The sequence below is a fragment of the Sipha flava genome, unplaced genomic scaffold, assembly GCF_003268045.1.
Source record: "Sipha flava isolate LNK unplaced genomic scaffold, YSA_version1 73_pilon_pilon, whole genome shotgun sequence".
Classification (NCBI taxonomy): domain Eukaryota; kingdom Metazoa; phylum Arthropoda; class Insecta; order Hemiptera; family Aphididae; genus Sipha; species Sipha flava.
The window spans coordinates 1,529,492-1,548,746 of record NW_020273613.1 but is presented as its reverse complement, the minus strand read 5'-3'; the positions used below and the strand labels follow the sequence as shown (position 1 = coordinate 1,548,746).

Sequence of the window (19,255 nt, the reverse complement as noted above, 5' to 3'; positions counted from 1 at the left end):
TATCAAACTTATAATATCTGTTTTACACATATATAATTTATAAACAATTTTATTATAGTTTAATATTTGTAATATTAGTTTAGTCATCTTTATTATATGTTTTGCCATAAGAACTTATGTGCACTAATTTTCCCACTGGAGTAATTCAATAAAATAAAATATAAAAAATCTTAACTTAAAATTATAATATGCTTATACTACTTACACTGGATTCATTTATAAAAAAATGTATTTTATTTTTAATATGAGTAAATATTTATAAAATATATTCCATAATATTCTACGTTATTTATGGTTTTTGTTATCCGTAAATGTGTAGTTTTTATTAATATCAATCGTAACAGTCAATTTCTTAAACATTTATGTTGATCGGTTTTAAAACGTTGTTTATGTTTATATTTACATGTCTGTATGTATATGACATGTAATAATACTACACTATACATTTTACTAATTTATGATTATTGTCTGTACATGACCAATAATCATAAAAAAGACTTTGAAGTTTATTTATTTAGTAATGTACGGAGCGAGTAACAATATTTAAAACATTAATTTGACAGCACGCTCGGAAGGCGATAGACTACTGTTATTAGCACGAGAGCAACGAATGTGTTATGGAAAGTATAGAAACCAAAATAAACATAATAGCCACGACATTTCGTTTTACATAGTTCGGCGATTCGCTAGTTTGAAAAAATAAAACAAAAATGACTGTAAATATAAATATTTTTATGTACACATATTATAAGCGTGTGTATTTGTATGAAATGAAACGCTGGTTTTTCGATTTGCATAATAAAATAAAACGATACGTGTATAATAACGTGAAACACAGTTTTCGCCATTACACCGAATCCATGTAATATGCGTTCTCGTGCATTTTCGTAGTATTATTATCGAGTCTCGCGAGTGACCTTTTATGCGGAACCGTATAATAAACGGCTGCACGCGTATTATAACGATATAAAACACACTTGCGCGCACGCGCCCCTTCGACACCCCCGGGGTGTACGGGGCTCGTTTCATTTCGTCATCGGGTGCAGCACGCTGGTACACGTTTTTAATAATAAATTATTTTGGATTCCATTGACCGTTACGAAGCCACCGAGAGCGTAACATAATAATACGTATACACGCGTGTGTAAACCTACCGGCTATTACGAAATAATAAAATAGCAAAAAAAATAAAATAAAATATAAACCGAACCCCCTGCTCCCACCCGATGCCGTTGCGAGTCATGAGCGCGGTAGCTGTCTGCCACTGTGTGATTATTATTATTATTATTATACGTACAGTCCAATAAAAACTTCATTAATCAGTTTGCGTGTTAAGCCGATTTCCTTTTGAACGCGAAAGAGAAAAAAATAAAATGAAAATAAAATATGTACATAAAAATCACGAAAACCATTGCACAACACAGCCGTCGCCGGGAGCGTACAGTGTTTCACCGTACCCTTACGGTGTATTTTCGTGCGGTGGTCGTGCGGCGACGGTGGAGGGGGAGGAAAGAAATGACCAAAGAAACCGAAGGATGAAAGGGTAAACAAGGAGTTTCACCCACGCGACGCCCGCACTCACGCGCCCGCGCGCGACCGGTCACTCGCAACACACGAACCGCGCTCGCACACACGCGGCCGGTCATTTATTACATAGACGTGGCGCCGCAGACACGTCGTCGACCGCGATGGCCAGGACAACTGCAAGGAACGCTTTGTTGGTGATGTACTGCTGCTGGTGCGCGATGACTTCCGTCTGGCTGGCGGTGGCCGCGGACGTCGGCCATGGGACGCCGGCAGCGCGACCCGGTACCGATAACGGGACGGTGTCCAGGAGCAAGAGATGGTCCACGACGTTCGGCGCCACATCGAGCAACAAGAACGCGACCGGTGAGTGATGGGCGCGCGTTGGGTGGTGCCAACCTTGGCCGTCCCGTCCCGTCCGGGCCAATCCAACTGGGTCCATAACGTTGCGTGTACATGTGGGGAGAGGATGGGTGGACGGTATTAATAGATAACGTGTTCGGCGGGAAATCTGATCCTTGCAATATGATTGTTATCGCCAACAAAATTTTAAGAAAAAATGAAAATAAATAAAAATGTCCGGGAGTATGAAAGTATAATAATAATTACGGTATAATTCAAAGATCAAACGTGTCATGTTTTTTATTTATATTTGGTATTTTTAGAAGGCTCAGTGTTCAGGCTATGCAACTGCATACCCTGCATATGCTCTGCGCATTTCTGTGATTTTATTGGCACACAATACATTCAATTAAAAATAATAGGCTGAACTTGAGTTAATGTATTAGAAGCTATAAGACATTTTAATGGGTTAAGACTACTTAATGTCCCCTCTAGTTACGTCAATGATCTGGTGATTTTGTTTTTTTATATATACATGGTAAGCAGTCTTGTAAACGATATTTTTTGATAGTACTCAAATACAAATACAGATACCTGTTTTCAAAAGTATTTAAATACTTGATAAGATAAACGTTCAAGTACGAATATAAATACTTCGCAAAAGTATTCAAAGATACTTTTAAATACATAAAAAAGTTTCATAAAATTGTTTTACTTAAAATCACAAAAAAAAAAATTTAAAAGAAATTTAAAAATGTATTCATGTCTTAAATGGTTGCAACGAATAAATTAGTTCAGAGTTCCCATAGGTTATAAAGCAGAATTAAAATGTAATTGAAAAATGAAAATAAAATTAATTTTCAATTGAGCTGTGAAATTATTAATTTATATGGGTAGTTATGTAATATATTATAGTCATAATAGTTAATTATATTGTAGACTATAAAAAATATTTTCAGATTCTGATGTTTGGAAAGGAATTGTCTCGAATAGGTCTGTACGGAAAATTTTTATAAAATAATCACATATAAATTTTTTTTTTTTTTTTGTTCAACATGGATAAATGGTTTATATCTTATTATTTATATATATATGGTTGTATTGTTAATATTATATTAATATAGAATTGGTAAATTAATTTAATATTTTAATGTTATAGAATAGAAATAAAATTTGTAAAAAAAAGTATTTGATTTTAAAATGATTTGGGTATGTGATGAGACGAGAGGAAACAAAATCAGTAAAAGTGGTTACGAAAATAAACGTTAAAGGGAAAAGAGGAATAGGAATACCAAAAAAGAAATAGTTGGTTACGATTGAGAATGATATGAAGCCAGTTGGTGTGTGTTTAGGGAATGTGTTCATAATCAAGACGAATAGAGGTTTAGGACAAAGGTTCTCCCCAAATTTTTGGGAGAAAGGCGGAGAAGAAGAAAAAGAAGAAGAAGTATTTGATTTAAAATACATATACTCTGGAAAAATTTATAAAATACAACGTCCAAATATTTCTTTTAAAATTATTTAAAATACGTATTTAAGTACATGAAAAATATTTCAATGCTTTTATTAATAGCATTTTTTCATTTAAAAACTCGATTTCTTTACAAGACTGATGGCGGCAGGACCATAGTCATTATCACTGGATGTAGTTCTCGGTGTGGTACTTAATTTATTTTACTCATGTGAATTGTCCGGTAATGTCTTAATCGCAGGGAATAACAATAATATAATTTTGTGTTTAACAATTACAAAATTCAATAAGTTATAATAAATCCGACCAAGGAATCCTTAAAATAACCGTATATGAAAAATATATAAAAATCAGTTTATATTCATAAAGTCTAAGTGTTTTTTTTTAAAAAAAAATTTTAAGCTTTTTATCCTTTGTTTAAAAATTATCAAAAATAAAAAGTTACGTTTTACAAGTAGAGTGCGGAAAATTGCGAAACGTAGCTACAATACACGTTTATTGTTTCGATTTACAGTTGATATATATTTTGGTACACCATCGTATTGACTAACTTGTAAACATTTTCGTTCGTTTATTGTAAGAATGCTGTTAAATTTGTAATTGATGAAACAATATGTTAATTCAGATTTGGATAATTTCTTTTTTCTATGTAGTATAAGATATTTTTTATCGTTTATTTGCTATCGAAGACCCGAGACCAGGTTAAACTGTAGGATACATTTACATTTGTCTGCTCCCATTTTCAAAGTAGTTGTGGTTTAAACGAGTCTAGGTTATATTTTTATGCATTGTATATATTATAATGTTATTCAGACTGCTTATACTACATTGGACACGTATAAAACTTATAAATTTTTATCGATCCATATACATTTCTGAGAGTATGTATGTGTGTGCGCGCAATATTATCAATGCTCGTGCTCCGACAACAAGAAGGAAAATTAAAAGGTTTGCAGTGAATAAGAAAAAGACTTGGAGTGAAAGAAAGTGTTGAGAAGGTAGAAGGAAAATAGTAAGGGAGTGCAAAAAAAATATATGCACCATATATTTACGGTTGTTTCGCACGCTAGGGCTACGGTGATAGCCATTGTACCAGCATAGGTTTACATATATGCATGTATATGTGTATTAAATATAGGTAAGCAACGATGAAGACGGTGACGAATTGTTTGACGCCTTCGTCGAACACGTAAAAAAAAAAAAAAAAAAGTCCGTGTGCATAAAATATGTCTTCGAAGAGGTACATGTTATTTTACACGTGTGCATAATTTATAGACCTTTTACGAGCAAGAACGGTCTACATTGTTTAAAATAACGATGCAATAATGGTGGGGGGCATATGGTTGTAATAATATGTACATAAAACGTGCGAGCGAACGCGATTTTAAACTTAAAAATGTACTATGCGTACACACGATTTTCTTGTACACCATTTGTCCGACTACCGAAGTCTGGGAGTGGAAATATAATACGCTTCTGTTAAACGCTAACTTAAACACTATATACGACCACGCGTGTTATACGATTTCGATTATGACGATTATTTTTTATTGAAACATTTCTGTAGATTATATATAAATATTTTTGCGTTCCGTGTATAATATGCGGTGCTCATATTTGACTGACTCGAGATAATACGTCAAGATCACATCGTTCTGATTTTGAAATAACTTTATCCTTGTGTTGTTTGTGTAACGAGGTATCAACATTTGTTTTTATAATTTTTCATCACATTCTAGATGTATGAACTTTTGTAGTTAATTATAAATGTTTGTCAAAATGTTTTATATTTGATTTTAAAATATTCTTAAGTTTATGGTTGATATGAATATTTTATAGATTGAGTTTATAAAGATTATCCTTGCTTAAGTTTTCAACGTCGATTTTCTTATTTTATACCACAAATACCCATAATAATCAAAGATCTGTACTAATTTATTTTAAATTATGATTTTACGATTTATTTCTACAGAGATTTTAGTTATTTTTAGAACTAAAATATCTAAAGAACAATATTATAAAAATACGTATTTAAATAAATAAAGAAAGAATTTAAAAGAAAAATTCTCTTTAAATTATCTCTAAATTACAAAATAATAAACTTTAAACGATTTCAGTGATAATCATATTATACAATATGCAGTAAATAAAAAAAACCTAATATGTTACATATTACTTTTAAAAACATTTTGCATCGAGCTCATATTAATATAATATTTATCGTAATCTATGATTGATCTTAATGCAGTCCAACAATCATGATTCGATAAAACAACTTTGATTATTAAGTGGTCATTTTTGTATAAGTTATTAAATATGAAAAGTATTACTTACGTAATTTATGTGTTTATATATATATATATATACATGGTATATAATTTGGCATTCAATTAAAATAATTTTTCTGATACTGGCAAAGAGTACAATTTAAATTTATCATTTGGTATTATATTCAAGTTTTTCAATGAACAAAAAATTAATATAAGTATACAGATAGAAGATGAACATTGGGAATGCAATAAGTTAAAAAACTAATAATGAAATATTTATTTGTTTATTTCATACTTTATTAAAATTTTGTGTAAAATGATTCAATATTTAATTAATAAATGAATGTAATCATTTTAAAATAGGTTCAAGTCCAATCAGTTTTATTTAGGGCCATAATTTTATGTTTAAAGGTTGTAGAATATTTATTAATCATTTTGTTGATGGTTAATTTTTATTTCATTTTATATGAATAGCAACCATAAATTAAGTCGTCATGTTATTATGAACCCAAAACATAAATTAAGAAGGTACCTAGTTATAATTTTCTTGTTACATAAGATATATAATTATTTCTATGAAGTCATTGGAATATTATGAAACATTGTCATTTATTTAAAAAGTATGTATGAATAATAAAGTACAAGTATTTTTAAAAAAAAAGTACACACACGTTGTAAAAATTATACAATTTTACCTATTTGAGTCTATACGTGTACAACTCATGAATTATTCTATGAAAACGACGAGTATTATGTAAATAATGATCAATAGCAGGGATGTTCTGAGGAATTTTTTGAGGAAGAAATGGGGTCCAAAAATAATTTCAATCAAGTAAAAAAAATAATGAAAAAAATCCAAATCCTAATGAAACATTAAATTATTTTTTAACGATACTTAATATGTAACAGTTATTTTCAAATATAATTTGGGTCTTCTATATAAATGGGCTTGGAGAGGGTGGTCATTTTAAATCCTCAACGGTACTTTTTTTGATTTATAGATGTAGAAAGGATGGTATTCTTATTTCATAATTAATCATACACCCGCATTATATATACCAAAACTAAATGCTTTAGTTTTGAAATTATTACATCAAAATAGAGGATATTTCGTACATTGATAATGGGTAATATATTTATAACCTACAAGGGTTGTATTATTATTTATTCACTATTTCTTTAAAAAATATGAGTTAGAATTAACTCAAATTAAGAAATAAATAAATTTATAATTGGATATTTTCAGGTAATAATGGAATTCGAGAATGTAATACGGACTCGGATTGTCTAGAAACGCTATTTACGTCTTGTGGGGTTGATCCTAGTGACAGGAAAAAAAGATGTTTCTGTGCAGACGGAAAACTGCCATTGAATGGAGACTGTTTAAAAAAGCCAAGAGGTATAACTAAAGGATAAATCATTTTTTTCTAATTTTCAAATGAAAAAACTAAAGCGAATTTATTATTTACTGATAATATAAATAATATAAGTACATTGTTCTAGATATATATTTCAATAAATTATACAAACATATGTACTAGGTATGTGGTATAAAATTCAAACTTTCACATTATAATTCCCCTTTTATTCTCTCGTTTCTGATTCTATAATATATTTTACATTTTGTTGATTTTATTATTATTATTATTATTTTATTATTATGTTATTCATTTTCAATTCATCATTATTCGTATTTCCAGCGAGTTTATAAAATCGTTATAGAACTTTTAGTATGTACTAAATTTTTGCCAGGACCGCTTTTTGTTCCAGCATTGAGAACGTCATGTGAAACGGATTTGGAGTGCTTGCCAAATGCTATATGCAAGAATAACGCCACATCAACAAATTCGAGATTGAAAATATGCATGTGTAAAGATGGTTTCACCGAGGAAAAAGATTCTTGCAATTGTAACTAGTTACTTACACTAATTTATTTAAAATACATTTTTCAGAGTACAAAGCTTATTTCTAAAGGTTTCATTATGTTTTTGATTTAAAAATAATGAAATAATATATGAGTAGTTACAAGAAATTTAATTTCAAAAATAATATTATATATAAATTAATTAGATATTAAATATATCTATATAAAACTTACATTTTCATACATTTATTTTTATCTTTTTTTATTTTATGAACCAGTTAAACTATTTCAGTTGTTCTTTTAAGCAATTGTATTTTACGTGTAGATATATTTTAATTAATATATTTGAAAATTTACTGTTAAAGTAGTTATTGGTTTTTTTAACATAATTACTTTATTGCAAATATTATTTTGTTTCCATTTAATATTTTCAAAACTGAGGGTTTCAAGAGTGTGCGTAAAAACAAAATTTGAAAATTAATTAATTAAAATAACAACTTATATCTTTGTGAATTTAAAAATGTTGAATAAATTGAAGTATATTTCACGTAATTTATGAGTCATATTTGCATGAAAGACAAAAGGTTTTATTATGTCTTTACTGTAATTGGTGTTTGGTTTAAATTGATTAATGTTCGTATGTGTGTTTTTCAATTTATTTTAATAGGTAGAAGATATATCAACGCAGAAACCAATAGAATGTCGGTTAAAATTACTTTAATTGGCCGTTTGTTCTCTATTGTTAATATTGCGTGACTTAGGTTTAGTTCCTACGATTGACCAACAAATTATTGTCAGAATAGTCTGCAAAGCAGTTTGACGTTTGACCTTTAATGTTCACGTTATATAAGACATATTGATAGGTTATCATTTAAAAACGGATTATTTATTTTTGATTTTGAATTTTTTATGACAATGAAAAAATAAACGATTCTCCAAATTATATTATATACTAATACAAATGTCAGAATTAAAAAAATAAGTATTTTGAATAAAAACTAACTTCAGAAAGTATTTCTGTGTTATTAATGAAATGTATATACTTACCAAACATAGTTTTGAAATAAAATTGTTGTATTATTTTACATTGGATTATACATAATAATTAAAGAAGATCTCTTTAGGCCCATTCATAGTTATAATTGAATCAAAATATAATAATCATTTGGATAGTAGTCGATAAACATAAATGTTCTATCATTTAAAAAATAATAAATATTTTATAATCTAGCCAATCAAAGGAAAATTATTTATGTGAAGTTTTAAAATTTTTAACATAAAATATGTTAACAAAATAATAATAATATTTTTTTATTTATATATTATTTAAATATTAGCGAGTGTGATTTATAATAGTTCAAGCGAAACTTATATAAACATATATCATAATATATCAATACTGTACGATAGTTTGTTTTATACCGATATATTTTTAATTCATAAATATGAATATAAATAGATATTCAATTTTTAACAAATATTAGTATATATATTTATTTTTTTCATAATTTAATATAAAACAAAAAACTACAATTTCGTTAGATTTATATTATTTTGTTTTTTGAAACCGGCGTGTTGGATAGACAATTTCAGTACAGTTGTGCGTAAAAATTATAATATAGTATATATTGTAGCTGTAAAATGTTTTCTGATAATTGATATCCAAGTAAATTTTAATTAAAATAACTATCAAGTATAAAATAAAATACTGTACATGCAGTAAATATACGTACGTTAATTAGTGATTTATCACACCGAAAAATTAATAATTATATTTTTATCTACTTTTTAAAATAGTGATTGGGGATCGTGTGTAACATACAGTAAAACCAAATAAAACGAATATTATATAAAAACAAAATAATGTAATAAAATATGTATGATATTTGATGAGAAGGTCAATTATATTGACAGTCTGTGTACAAGTGTCACTAAGCTAAAGCCACTGTAAATATTTATTACTTCTTGTTTAAAACTACTTATATATTTCCTTTTTTTCAGATGCTGATTTATTAACCTTCAGTTACACAACCTTGTTCGTCACAGTTTTCACTTCATGGATATGGAATGATTGTCGTGCTTAAGCCATCGTAGACTTTTTGAAAGAAGTTTTTCCGTAACTTTTTTCTTTTTTTTATGCACTACTTATAAATAATTTACTTAAATTTTTTTATTAATAATTTTCACTAAATTAACGCACACATTAATTATAATATTTATTGTTCCCTGTTTATACTGTTACATGCAGTCTATTTGACTTTAGTTCAAATCAATATGTTTCAATATTATGCAATATAATATAATATATTAAATAATAATGTATAATATAGTATTATACTATAATACATCAAATGATTTTATAATTTTTAAAATACTTTTAATACACGTTATTTTAAGATTTATATCGAATAATTTAAACATTCTTCTGTATGTAATTCATTTTAATCTAATATATTATGTTATTGAATAAATTTATAATCCAATTATTTTACCGAATTCAAACACGAATTAAATATAAACAAAACATGTGTTATTTCACTATATATTTATTTTATAACTTGTCGTTCAAATTGTAAATTTTATACTAGAATAATAAGAAGAATAATAATAAGATATATAATATATCATCATTTATGTTCAGGTTTATCGTAGGCTCTTTAATGTATGAGTGTCATTTGTTCAACAACTGTTCAATTTTAACTTACATGCGTATTGTTTTTACATGATTATTTAATGTCAACTTAAAAATAATTTTTTATTTCAATAACAAGCTTGATTAAAGTTATCAAAAAATATTATTTAGAACTACAGAGCTTATAGAAATATCATTTAAATATATAACCTATATATATAGTTACAGGTAAAAAATCGATAAAATTAATAATAGCCAACGACCAACTGTGTATTATATTGAAATAAAGACTATATGGGTATTTTTTTTTTTTTATAATCACACAAATTGATTGTACTGATTTCTAATTTTTTTTTCAGATAGCTAAGCTATATTAAAAATATTCAGTCATTGTACCACAATAAAATGCATAATATTTGATTTGATTCAGTATAAAAATAACGTTTTTACGTTACATAGTTCATTTTTTTCACAAAAAGTAAGAATTGTTTTCCCTCTAAATTTCAATACATCCTTGGTTTTATAGTAAACTATTTTTAGAAAAATGTGTATTTTACTTTAAGTTTAAAAATGTTTTAATTTCTTAAATACCAATAAAATATCATTATTAAGTGATTTTATTTGAAATTTTATTTTCTGGTAAATAAAAAACAATATAATGAAATCGAATCGTTGAGTCATTTAAATTCGAATGGAGAGAAAGATAAAATCTTAGACAGAATGGTTCTAAAATGCATGCAATTTATATAATTTTAAAATGACCAATAATATTATGAAAACACATTTTTTAAATTCAATGATTTAATATTGATTGCAAATGAATACTAATACAATACGAATGAAAGGAATAAAATCAAACAAATCTTAATCCTACATTATGACGACTTTTTAAATGTTTAGTTTTATATTCCTGTTATACTAATTAAATATCGTCATACTCGTATATATATATATATATATATATATATATATATATATATATATATATACTCATATATATATTATTATGTAATTTTAATTTATGATAATATATCAATTACTTAATCGATGAGTGGACTAGGTGCAGAACGAAACCAAGGAAGGGTAAATGGAAACAATTTTAGACATGTATTTTTTTTCGTTAGTACCAATGAAACTGTTTGAAAATGTTTAAAAACGAATTAATCTTATAATTTTTGACTAAAAAAAGGAGTTAAACAGAAACATAAACCCAGTTGCGTTTCGTCGATAAAGGATGTACACCAATGACATTTGAGTTAGTACATAGATTAAATATATAGTATATATTTACTATTTATTTGTATCTATATCACGGTTATCTACACGGTGTATAATATATATTATTATCAGGTGACATTATATACTAGATTCCTCATGTGCCTTATTTGTGTACCATATCATACATGTAACCGAAATATGGGATAGACTTGTATTGGTATTTAGTCGTATATTTGTAAACATATGAAAGTAATTCAAAACATACGTCTATTTTTTGTATGTATTTATACGAATGATGAATCATCGCATTTCTAAAACGATTCAAAGTTCGAATGTCTGTGGAAAACTTTTGTTCAATATTTTTGTAAAATTTTAACTAAAATACATCACGCTATATAAGAATTTAATTAGCTGGCATTCGGGTCACAAGTCCTGAAACCAGGTACCTAAGTACAATAACTTAATTTAATACTAAAAAAAAAAAATCTTACATTTTTCTTATAAAAAAATGTAAATAAAGAATTTCATTTAAAGTTAAGAATATTTTATTATAAAAGTGGGTTAAAAGAATAATTCTTAATAATTATTGTTATGAACAATAATAATTATTTTACAATCGTGCGTTACATCTTAAAAAATTGAAATTTATCAATACTTAAAAATATTTGATTAGTTATTTGCAACGTATAAAAGTTTTATTTTTAGTGAAAATTCATAACATAAAATATATACAAGTATAAACATCAATGAAAAAGATTTTTTTTACATTATACACCCATAGTATAATTATTTTCTTTATTCATAATTACAATGCTCGTAATAACAAATAAGATTATATATGATACAAGCACAGAATTAAGTAATCTTATCTATAGTCACGTGTACAAATAAACAAGGCGTTGTATTCGAAAGATTTATTCGGTTACCATTGATTTAAATTTGATATTATGTTTTTTTCTTTTTAGTAATTTAGTTGGACCTATTTTATTAACAGTATAATCAATAATCAATATTGGTAAATATTTTTTTGGATTGGGTAACTTAAAAACGTGTATTACTTAGGGCTTGAAATTGATTTAAAAATCGATTTCATATTTCGATAAAAATCGTTAAAAATCTTTTAGAAAATCAAAATCAATATCAAAATCGTTAATGTTTGGTAATGATTTTCAAAATTTGTATTGAAATTCAAAAAAGTTAAAATCGATATTTTATATCAAAATCATAATCATTTTAATAATTAAAACGATTTTAAATCAAATTAATTTATAATTCAACAGCCAACAGGTCTACTTATTTTCAATTCATAGATATTGCCATATTTGGTAATAATATTGATTATACATAAAAATAAATAATTAGTACCTATTTTATTTCCTTAGAATATTTACGATAAGGAATCAGCGTTCGACGAGCAATTGTTGTTATTATACCCACTATTAATTCCGTATAATACACTTTATAGACATTTTATAGTGTATTATGGATAATATATTAATTTATAATACTCCATTGGCTGTCACCCGTAAGTTATACTTTTAACTAATAATATACAATTAAATAACCTTAAATAGTTTTATTTTGTACTTTTGCAGTCGTTACAGTATACAACACAATTATGCTGATAATGTACTAAAATTTGATAAATAATTATAAGTTATGGATAACATTCTGTTGTGAAATCGAAAAAAAATAAATACCGACTTCTGAAACCAAATTTGAAAAAAATGAATATCAATATTTGAAATTAAAATCGAAAATAAAAAAAAAATCAATATCCATAATCAAAATTGAAATTAAAATCGAAATTTTTTATTTCGATTTCAAGTCCTGGTATTTCTCCAAGAATACAGTTTAGTATCTACTGTTTTAAAAACGTAGTAGCATTTCTTTAGACATTTCACCAACAGAATGGTTGATATAACAAATGTTTAAACATGTTGAATTATGCCACATTGTACAGTCATATATTTATATTATGGTTGTTGAGATATAATTAAGTATATTTGAAAGTAAAATTTCCTTTAGATTTCTTATAATGTTTTTCCTGAGAGAACCTAGGTTTACAAACAGTAGTTATTTTAACCGATATTAATATTGTAGTCAACGACTTAGTTAAATTAAACTAAATAACTGACGTTAGATTAACTTCCTTCTATTAAAATTACTACAGTTCTAGATAGGATTTCAGTCACTGTGTCTACAATCATTTCAGTTTGTAACCTCATCGACATTTTTAGAGTAATTATAATTATATTTTATAATTCAGGAGGATTTTAGACGCAAAAAATTATTTTTTACATGGCTATTGTTATTTGTTATTGGACTTTGGGAATAATTGAATAATTTAAAATGTAATTTATGTATTTATGCAAAATGTCGTTTTTTAAAGCCATTATACTATAAAAAGAAAACAAAAAATGTACCACAAATTCTTCTTGTATACTCATATACAGATTGAAATTTTTTTCAATAAAAAAATAAAATATTTTTCTTCTGTGATTAGAATATATATTTCGATTTGTTTTATTTTATATTTCATTCATACAGGTGGTGTGCAAGTAATGATATCATCAATAGAGCAATAATTTTGAATGCTATTGTTTTAAATAACAACTACATAGTTTAATGATTTTATGTTTATTTTCTAGTATAAACTATATAATGTGAGTCAAAAAAGTTTCTTATGTTTTTTCATAAATTTAATAAAATAAAAATTTATAAAAATGGAATTTTTTTTTCTCGAACTTTGTGATTAGTATATTATACTATATAACTAATAACTAATTAATAAATAACTAATTATACTAATAACTAATCACTAAAGTACTCTGATTATTATTAACACTATATTATCACATTTTTAATGTTTTTTAGGGTTGATGCGGTTGTTTCGCGTAATAAAAAAGCAATACATTTGTAGGTCACTATTACAAAAAGGTCGAGAAACACTGCTATAGGGTATACTACATATATGCCGTATACTCTCAACAATATTTTGAAAATTCTCGGGTACACTGCGTATACTTTCAAGTCTCAAGCACTTTGCGGAAAAGTATTGAATGTAATAAGTTTTACAGTTTTTAATTTTGGCCTTATTTTGTAATAGACTTCTAATAGTTTTCCTTTAAATCATTAGTGTATTACTATGAAGTAAGTATGGTCGGTATACTATATATTTACGATGGTATAATTTTATTTAAATAATTTTAATTTCAACTTTTATAAAAAATAAAATGTAAACATTTTAATTTTTGTAAATGTTTGCAACCCTTTCCCACCACCACCGTCTAAAATATTCAGTATACTCTCAATAAAATTGATGGGAATATCGCTGGTTTTAGGTAATCAACCGCTTAAGCAGTCTATAATTATAAAGCGACGGAACTTAAAATCATTTTCAACTTAAACGAATGAAAACTTAGACCAAGTTTTAATGGTCATATTTTATTTTTATACTAAGTATCCTAATTAAAGTATTTTTTTAAGTAACAGAATAAAAAAAATATATTTACCGTTTGTACATGTTATCTAATAAGTTACGTCCCGTATATATATATATATATATATATATATATATATATATAAGTGTATATTAAAAAGGACTAATAAATTATGGAAACAATTAGGAGACCAATACATACCCAACTACCTATTAACCAATAGCGTGTCTGAAAACAACAGACAATAACATGCATTAATATATTATAATGCAAAAAACGGTAAGAGTTTTAATCAATAATTATTTTTTATAAAGTTTTAGTGTAAAATAATTGGATTCACAGTTAAAACTAGTAATATCTTATCAAACTAAATAAAAGGGTTTATATTGTTCAAAACAATTTTTAGTTGAAAACAACATAACAATATTCATTATACATATTATTATTGTGTTATTTATATTATATGATGTAAACTATAAAAAAGTAGTATTTTATGCCATTGATAATGTGTATTGGATTAAATAAGTAGTTTGCTATAATTTCATATATTTTATAATGACATATAATCAATGTTAAGTAAGACAACCTATAATTGTATAAAGATTAAAAATAAAGATAAACTTTAAGTTAACTAAATTAAATAAAAAGATAAAAGATAATTATTTAAAATAACATTAAAAATGAAATTCTAAGCTATTTTTTTTTTATAATAAATTTATTTATTTTTATGCCTTAAGATTCTATAGAATATTTTTATTTTTTTACAAGTGAATAGGTAAATCTTATGAATTGAGTTAATGCGTCTAAATTTTACATCTATCTACTACATTTTCTTTCCTCAAAATAATAATTTTAATAAAGAAATAAAAATAAGGATCCAATAGTTTACACTTAAGTACTTAACACTTAGTACTTAAATAGTTTGAAATAATTTATACTTATAATATAATAAAAAAATCGACAAGATTGGATCATTCGGTTCAACAAATTAAATTTTCTGGTTAGTTTCAATTTTTAATTCAAAGTCTAAATCTATAAGAGAATGGATTCAAGTTCATACTTCTCAAAGTTTTTATCAGTCATTGAACCTCTTCGCTTATTAAATAACTGACTTGAAGAATTCTGGTTAAATTTAACTATATTTCTTATTTTCTCTTTTTGTAAAGGGTTATGTATAAGAATCTTCAATAATAATTTTATTATATTTATAAATTTTATATTAATTAAAATGAGTTAAGTTAAAAATTAAACTGATGAAAATGTAAATAAAAAGTTAAAATTAACTTAACTTTTAACTGAACATTAACTTTTTAATTCGTTTATGCTTAAGCTTGAATAATTTTGGTAGGTTTTCAAATAGTCGATTGAAAAACATAGATTGTTTTCGATTATGAATGATATAAATTGTAATTAAATTATTGCTATTATCACCCCGTTACAGTTCAAATAATTTCAATAACTATTCTATGATCAAAACTATTATGAATTTAATGTAAACAAGAGTGGGTAGATAAAATATAGAAATAATTTTTTAACAAAACCTAAAAATAAATTATAATTTAAAAATAAATTATCAGTTTGCTTAATTTAACATCTAATATCTGTCGACAAAAAAATAAGTATAAGAAAAGCGAATAGGGACAAATGGACTAGCCGTTTGGTCGTGAGGACAAATGGACATAAAAATATATATATATGTATATTTATAAGTTATAAAACCATTGATATTTTATGTTCATAATATAACTAATGATATTGTATCATAATATCAAATTTTATCGAATTTTATCGTACCTTTTATATCAATATATATAACTTATTGGTTTTTACATTTTGTAATAATTATCACACTTTATCGAAATACGGTTATACACGAGACACGACAATACACATCTATAACCATGTTAGTCGTATACAAATTATGTACATGTAAGATGTCATTAATTAATTCAAATTGCAATGAAGTTTTTTTGAACGAATATTTTTGACATTAAAATTTACATATTATAATAAATATAAATAACTTATTTATTTTATTTACTGATTTATATATATATTTTTTTATGTCTATTTGTCCCTACGTCCAAACGGCTGCGTCTATTTGTCCTAGATCGTAAGAAAAGATATCCTGGCTTTATCTGGATAAAAGATAATTACCATGTTATCTAGATTATCTTTTAGATAATTTAATCTAGATCAGGGATTCTCAAACTTTTATAAACACTGTACCCCTTTTTACCAATAAACTTTTTATGTACCCCTTCTTAGTAAAATAAAATATATATAAAAAATTTAAAGACGCACACATAATGCAAAATAAAAAATAAAAAGACTACCACAATGATTATTTGTACTGATTATATTTATAAATAATACGGCTTATGGTGGAGGAGGCATGGCCCATTCCCCTAATAGCAATGGCACTGCATAGTTTAGTAAAAAATGCTGCAACCGACAGTACATACTTTTATAATGATAACTAATAAAAACATCAATTACATTTTTTTAAACTAGCTTATTAATTATGACACTTGGATGTTTACCACCTTAATTAAATAATAAATTGATAAAATTAAAAGAATAATAATAATGAAATATAAATAGGTATTTTTGTAAAACGAGAATAGTCATATAAAAAGTTTATAGCATTGTTAAACGAAGGACAAATCAAACAAATGTTGGACAGTCCTGTCCAATGTAGTACGATTGGCAACCCTAGCATAGCTTAATTTCGTGCCAATATAATTTTAACATATTTGACTGTGTACTTGGTATAACAGCAGACGCGTTTAATCAATGATGAATTAAACGGTTATTTACAGTATCGTTTTAAGCCTGAAATTCGCAATTATTAACTTGAATTTTGGAGTTTTTTCCACTATTTAAATTTAAAAGTTTGTTGGCCAGACCCGTACCTCTTAAAAAATGTCAAGTACCCTCTAGGGGTACGCGTACCACAGTTTGAGAACCACTGATCTAGATAATCCCAGCACTACATATAATGTATATCTTACATAGTTTAATTATAAATATTAGACGATTCGTTAAAATGAATATTGTATTTTAAATTTTGATTGGTATAAGATATGTAGTTATTGACTTTATTTTTATCTCAATAAAGATTTGTAAATATTTTGAAATATTGAGAATTCCTTTTGAATCATAATATATAAATAAATTTTCTAGATAATATTTTATATGATAGTCGTTTCAGAAATATTGGTAAAATATTTTTCCACTAGTTATCAAGGAAGTTGTAATATCAGTTAAACAATCAATTTTAATTTCATTCAAAATCATAAAACTCGTAGATTTTTAATACAAAAAACAGGAAAATATATATATATAGAAGTTTTAATATGTAAGTATTCAGCTAAAATTCAAAAATTGTATAGGTTTTTTTATTAGTATGTAAATTCTTGGGTTATAAATATATGCTTATATGCTATGTTTTTTAATATTTTACTTTTAAATTTACAATAAAATACATATTCTATATGAATTTAATAAGATATTGACAGCACACATTTAAACATAACGTCGAAATTAGGTAAGTTTAATTAAATATAAAATTAAAATAAATCTCCATACGCAAACGGGAAAAATATGACAAAATATGTATGAGGATTTTGGCAAACCAAAAACTACAACAAAAACTTTTTAGGATAGTTGTGTTCAAAATCGTTCCGTAAAGCGATAACCAGGGAATTCAAGTTAAAAAAAACACGATTAATCCGTTAGAGTTTTGATGTGATTTAAGTGTCTAAAACAATATCTTAAAATTAGAGTCATAGACAGGATAACGGTAATCCCGTTCACTCTCTGGTTTTTTTTTTTAGATAATGCGAACAACCGCCGTCGGATGACGTGTTCTTTGGTTATTACCTATTATTAATAACGTTAAGGATACCTACATAGGTATATTTATTGTTTTGCACACGCATATTTTAATTTCCATTTATTACTAATTACAATGCTCGCGATTACAAGCAAGATAATACGATAACCATAAAAATACATAATCTTCTCGGTAGGTAGGTACAACAAATTTTTTTTTTCCATTCGGTCGACGTATAGGTAGTCACGTTTAACGCTATCAACGTGCCACAATCTTAGGGTTAGCAAAACGAACGTCATTGTATATCTGATTAAGTGGAAACTAACGAAGAATATAGCGTGCGAAAGAATCATACTACCTATGACGTCAAAAATAGGGTCATCAAGACCACCTCCATTGCCCTAGTGATATGTTATTGAACATTTTTTTTATTACTATTAATATTGTTGTACTATATTGTTTGTATATTATTAATATTGTTTACTTAATCCTATACAAACAAACGTCCTCGCGGTTATTCTCAGGCGGAACAGCGCGCAGTACTCGACGACATAACAGTAATTACCTACTACATGGACACGCTCTGTTAACGAATGCCGTTTAACATTTACAAAAATTTAGATTGGAGCAGACAAAGGTTAACATTTGTGGTG

At 26.0% G+C, this 19,255-nt stretch overlaps 1 protein-coding gene across 2 annotated transcripts; it reads left to right on the top strand.

Moving 5' to 3' along the window:
* Positions 1 to 1,478: 1,478 nt before the first annotated feature.
* On the top strand, positions 1,479 to 9,736 carry LOC112692350. 2 transcript variants are annotated; one of them, XM_025566994.1, is made up of 4 exons: positions 1,479 to 1,890; positions 6,854 to 7,006; positions 7,360 to 7,515; positions 9,473 to 9,736. In XM_025566994.1, exons 1-4 carry the CDS (start codon positions 1,689 to 1,691, stop codon positions 9,553 to 9,555), a joined length of 594 nt encoding a protein of 197 aa, XP_025422779.1. In that variant the 5' UTR covers positions 1,479 to 1,688; the 3' UTR covers positions 9,556 to 9,736. The 2 variants fall into 2 exon arrangements, with proteins under 2 accessions (XP_025422779.1, XP_025422780.1); XM_025566995.1 differs by having other exon boundaries at positions 1,488 to 1,890; positions 7,378 to 7,515; positions 9,473 to 9,732.
* The last annotated feature ends 9,519 nt before the right edge of the window (positions 9,737 to 19,255 follow it).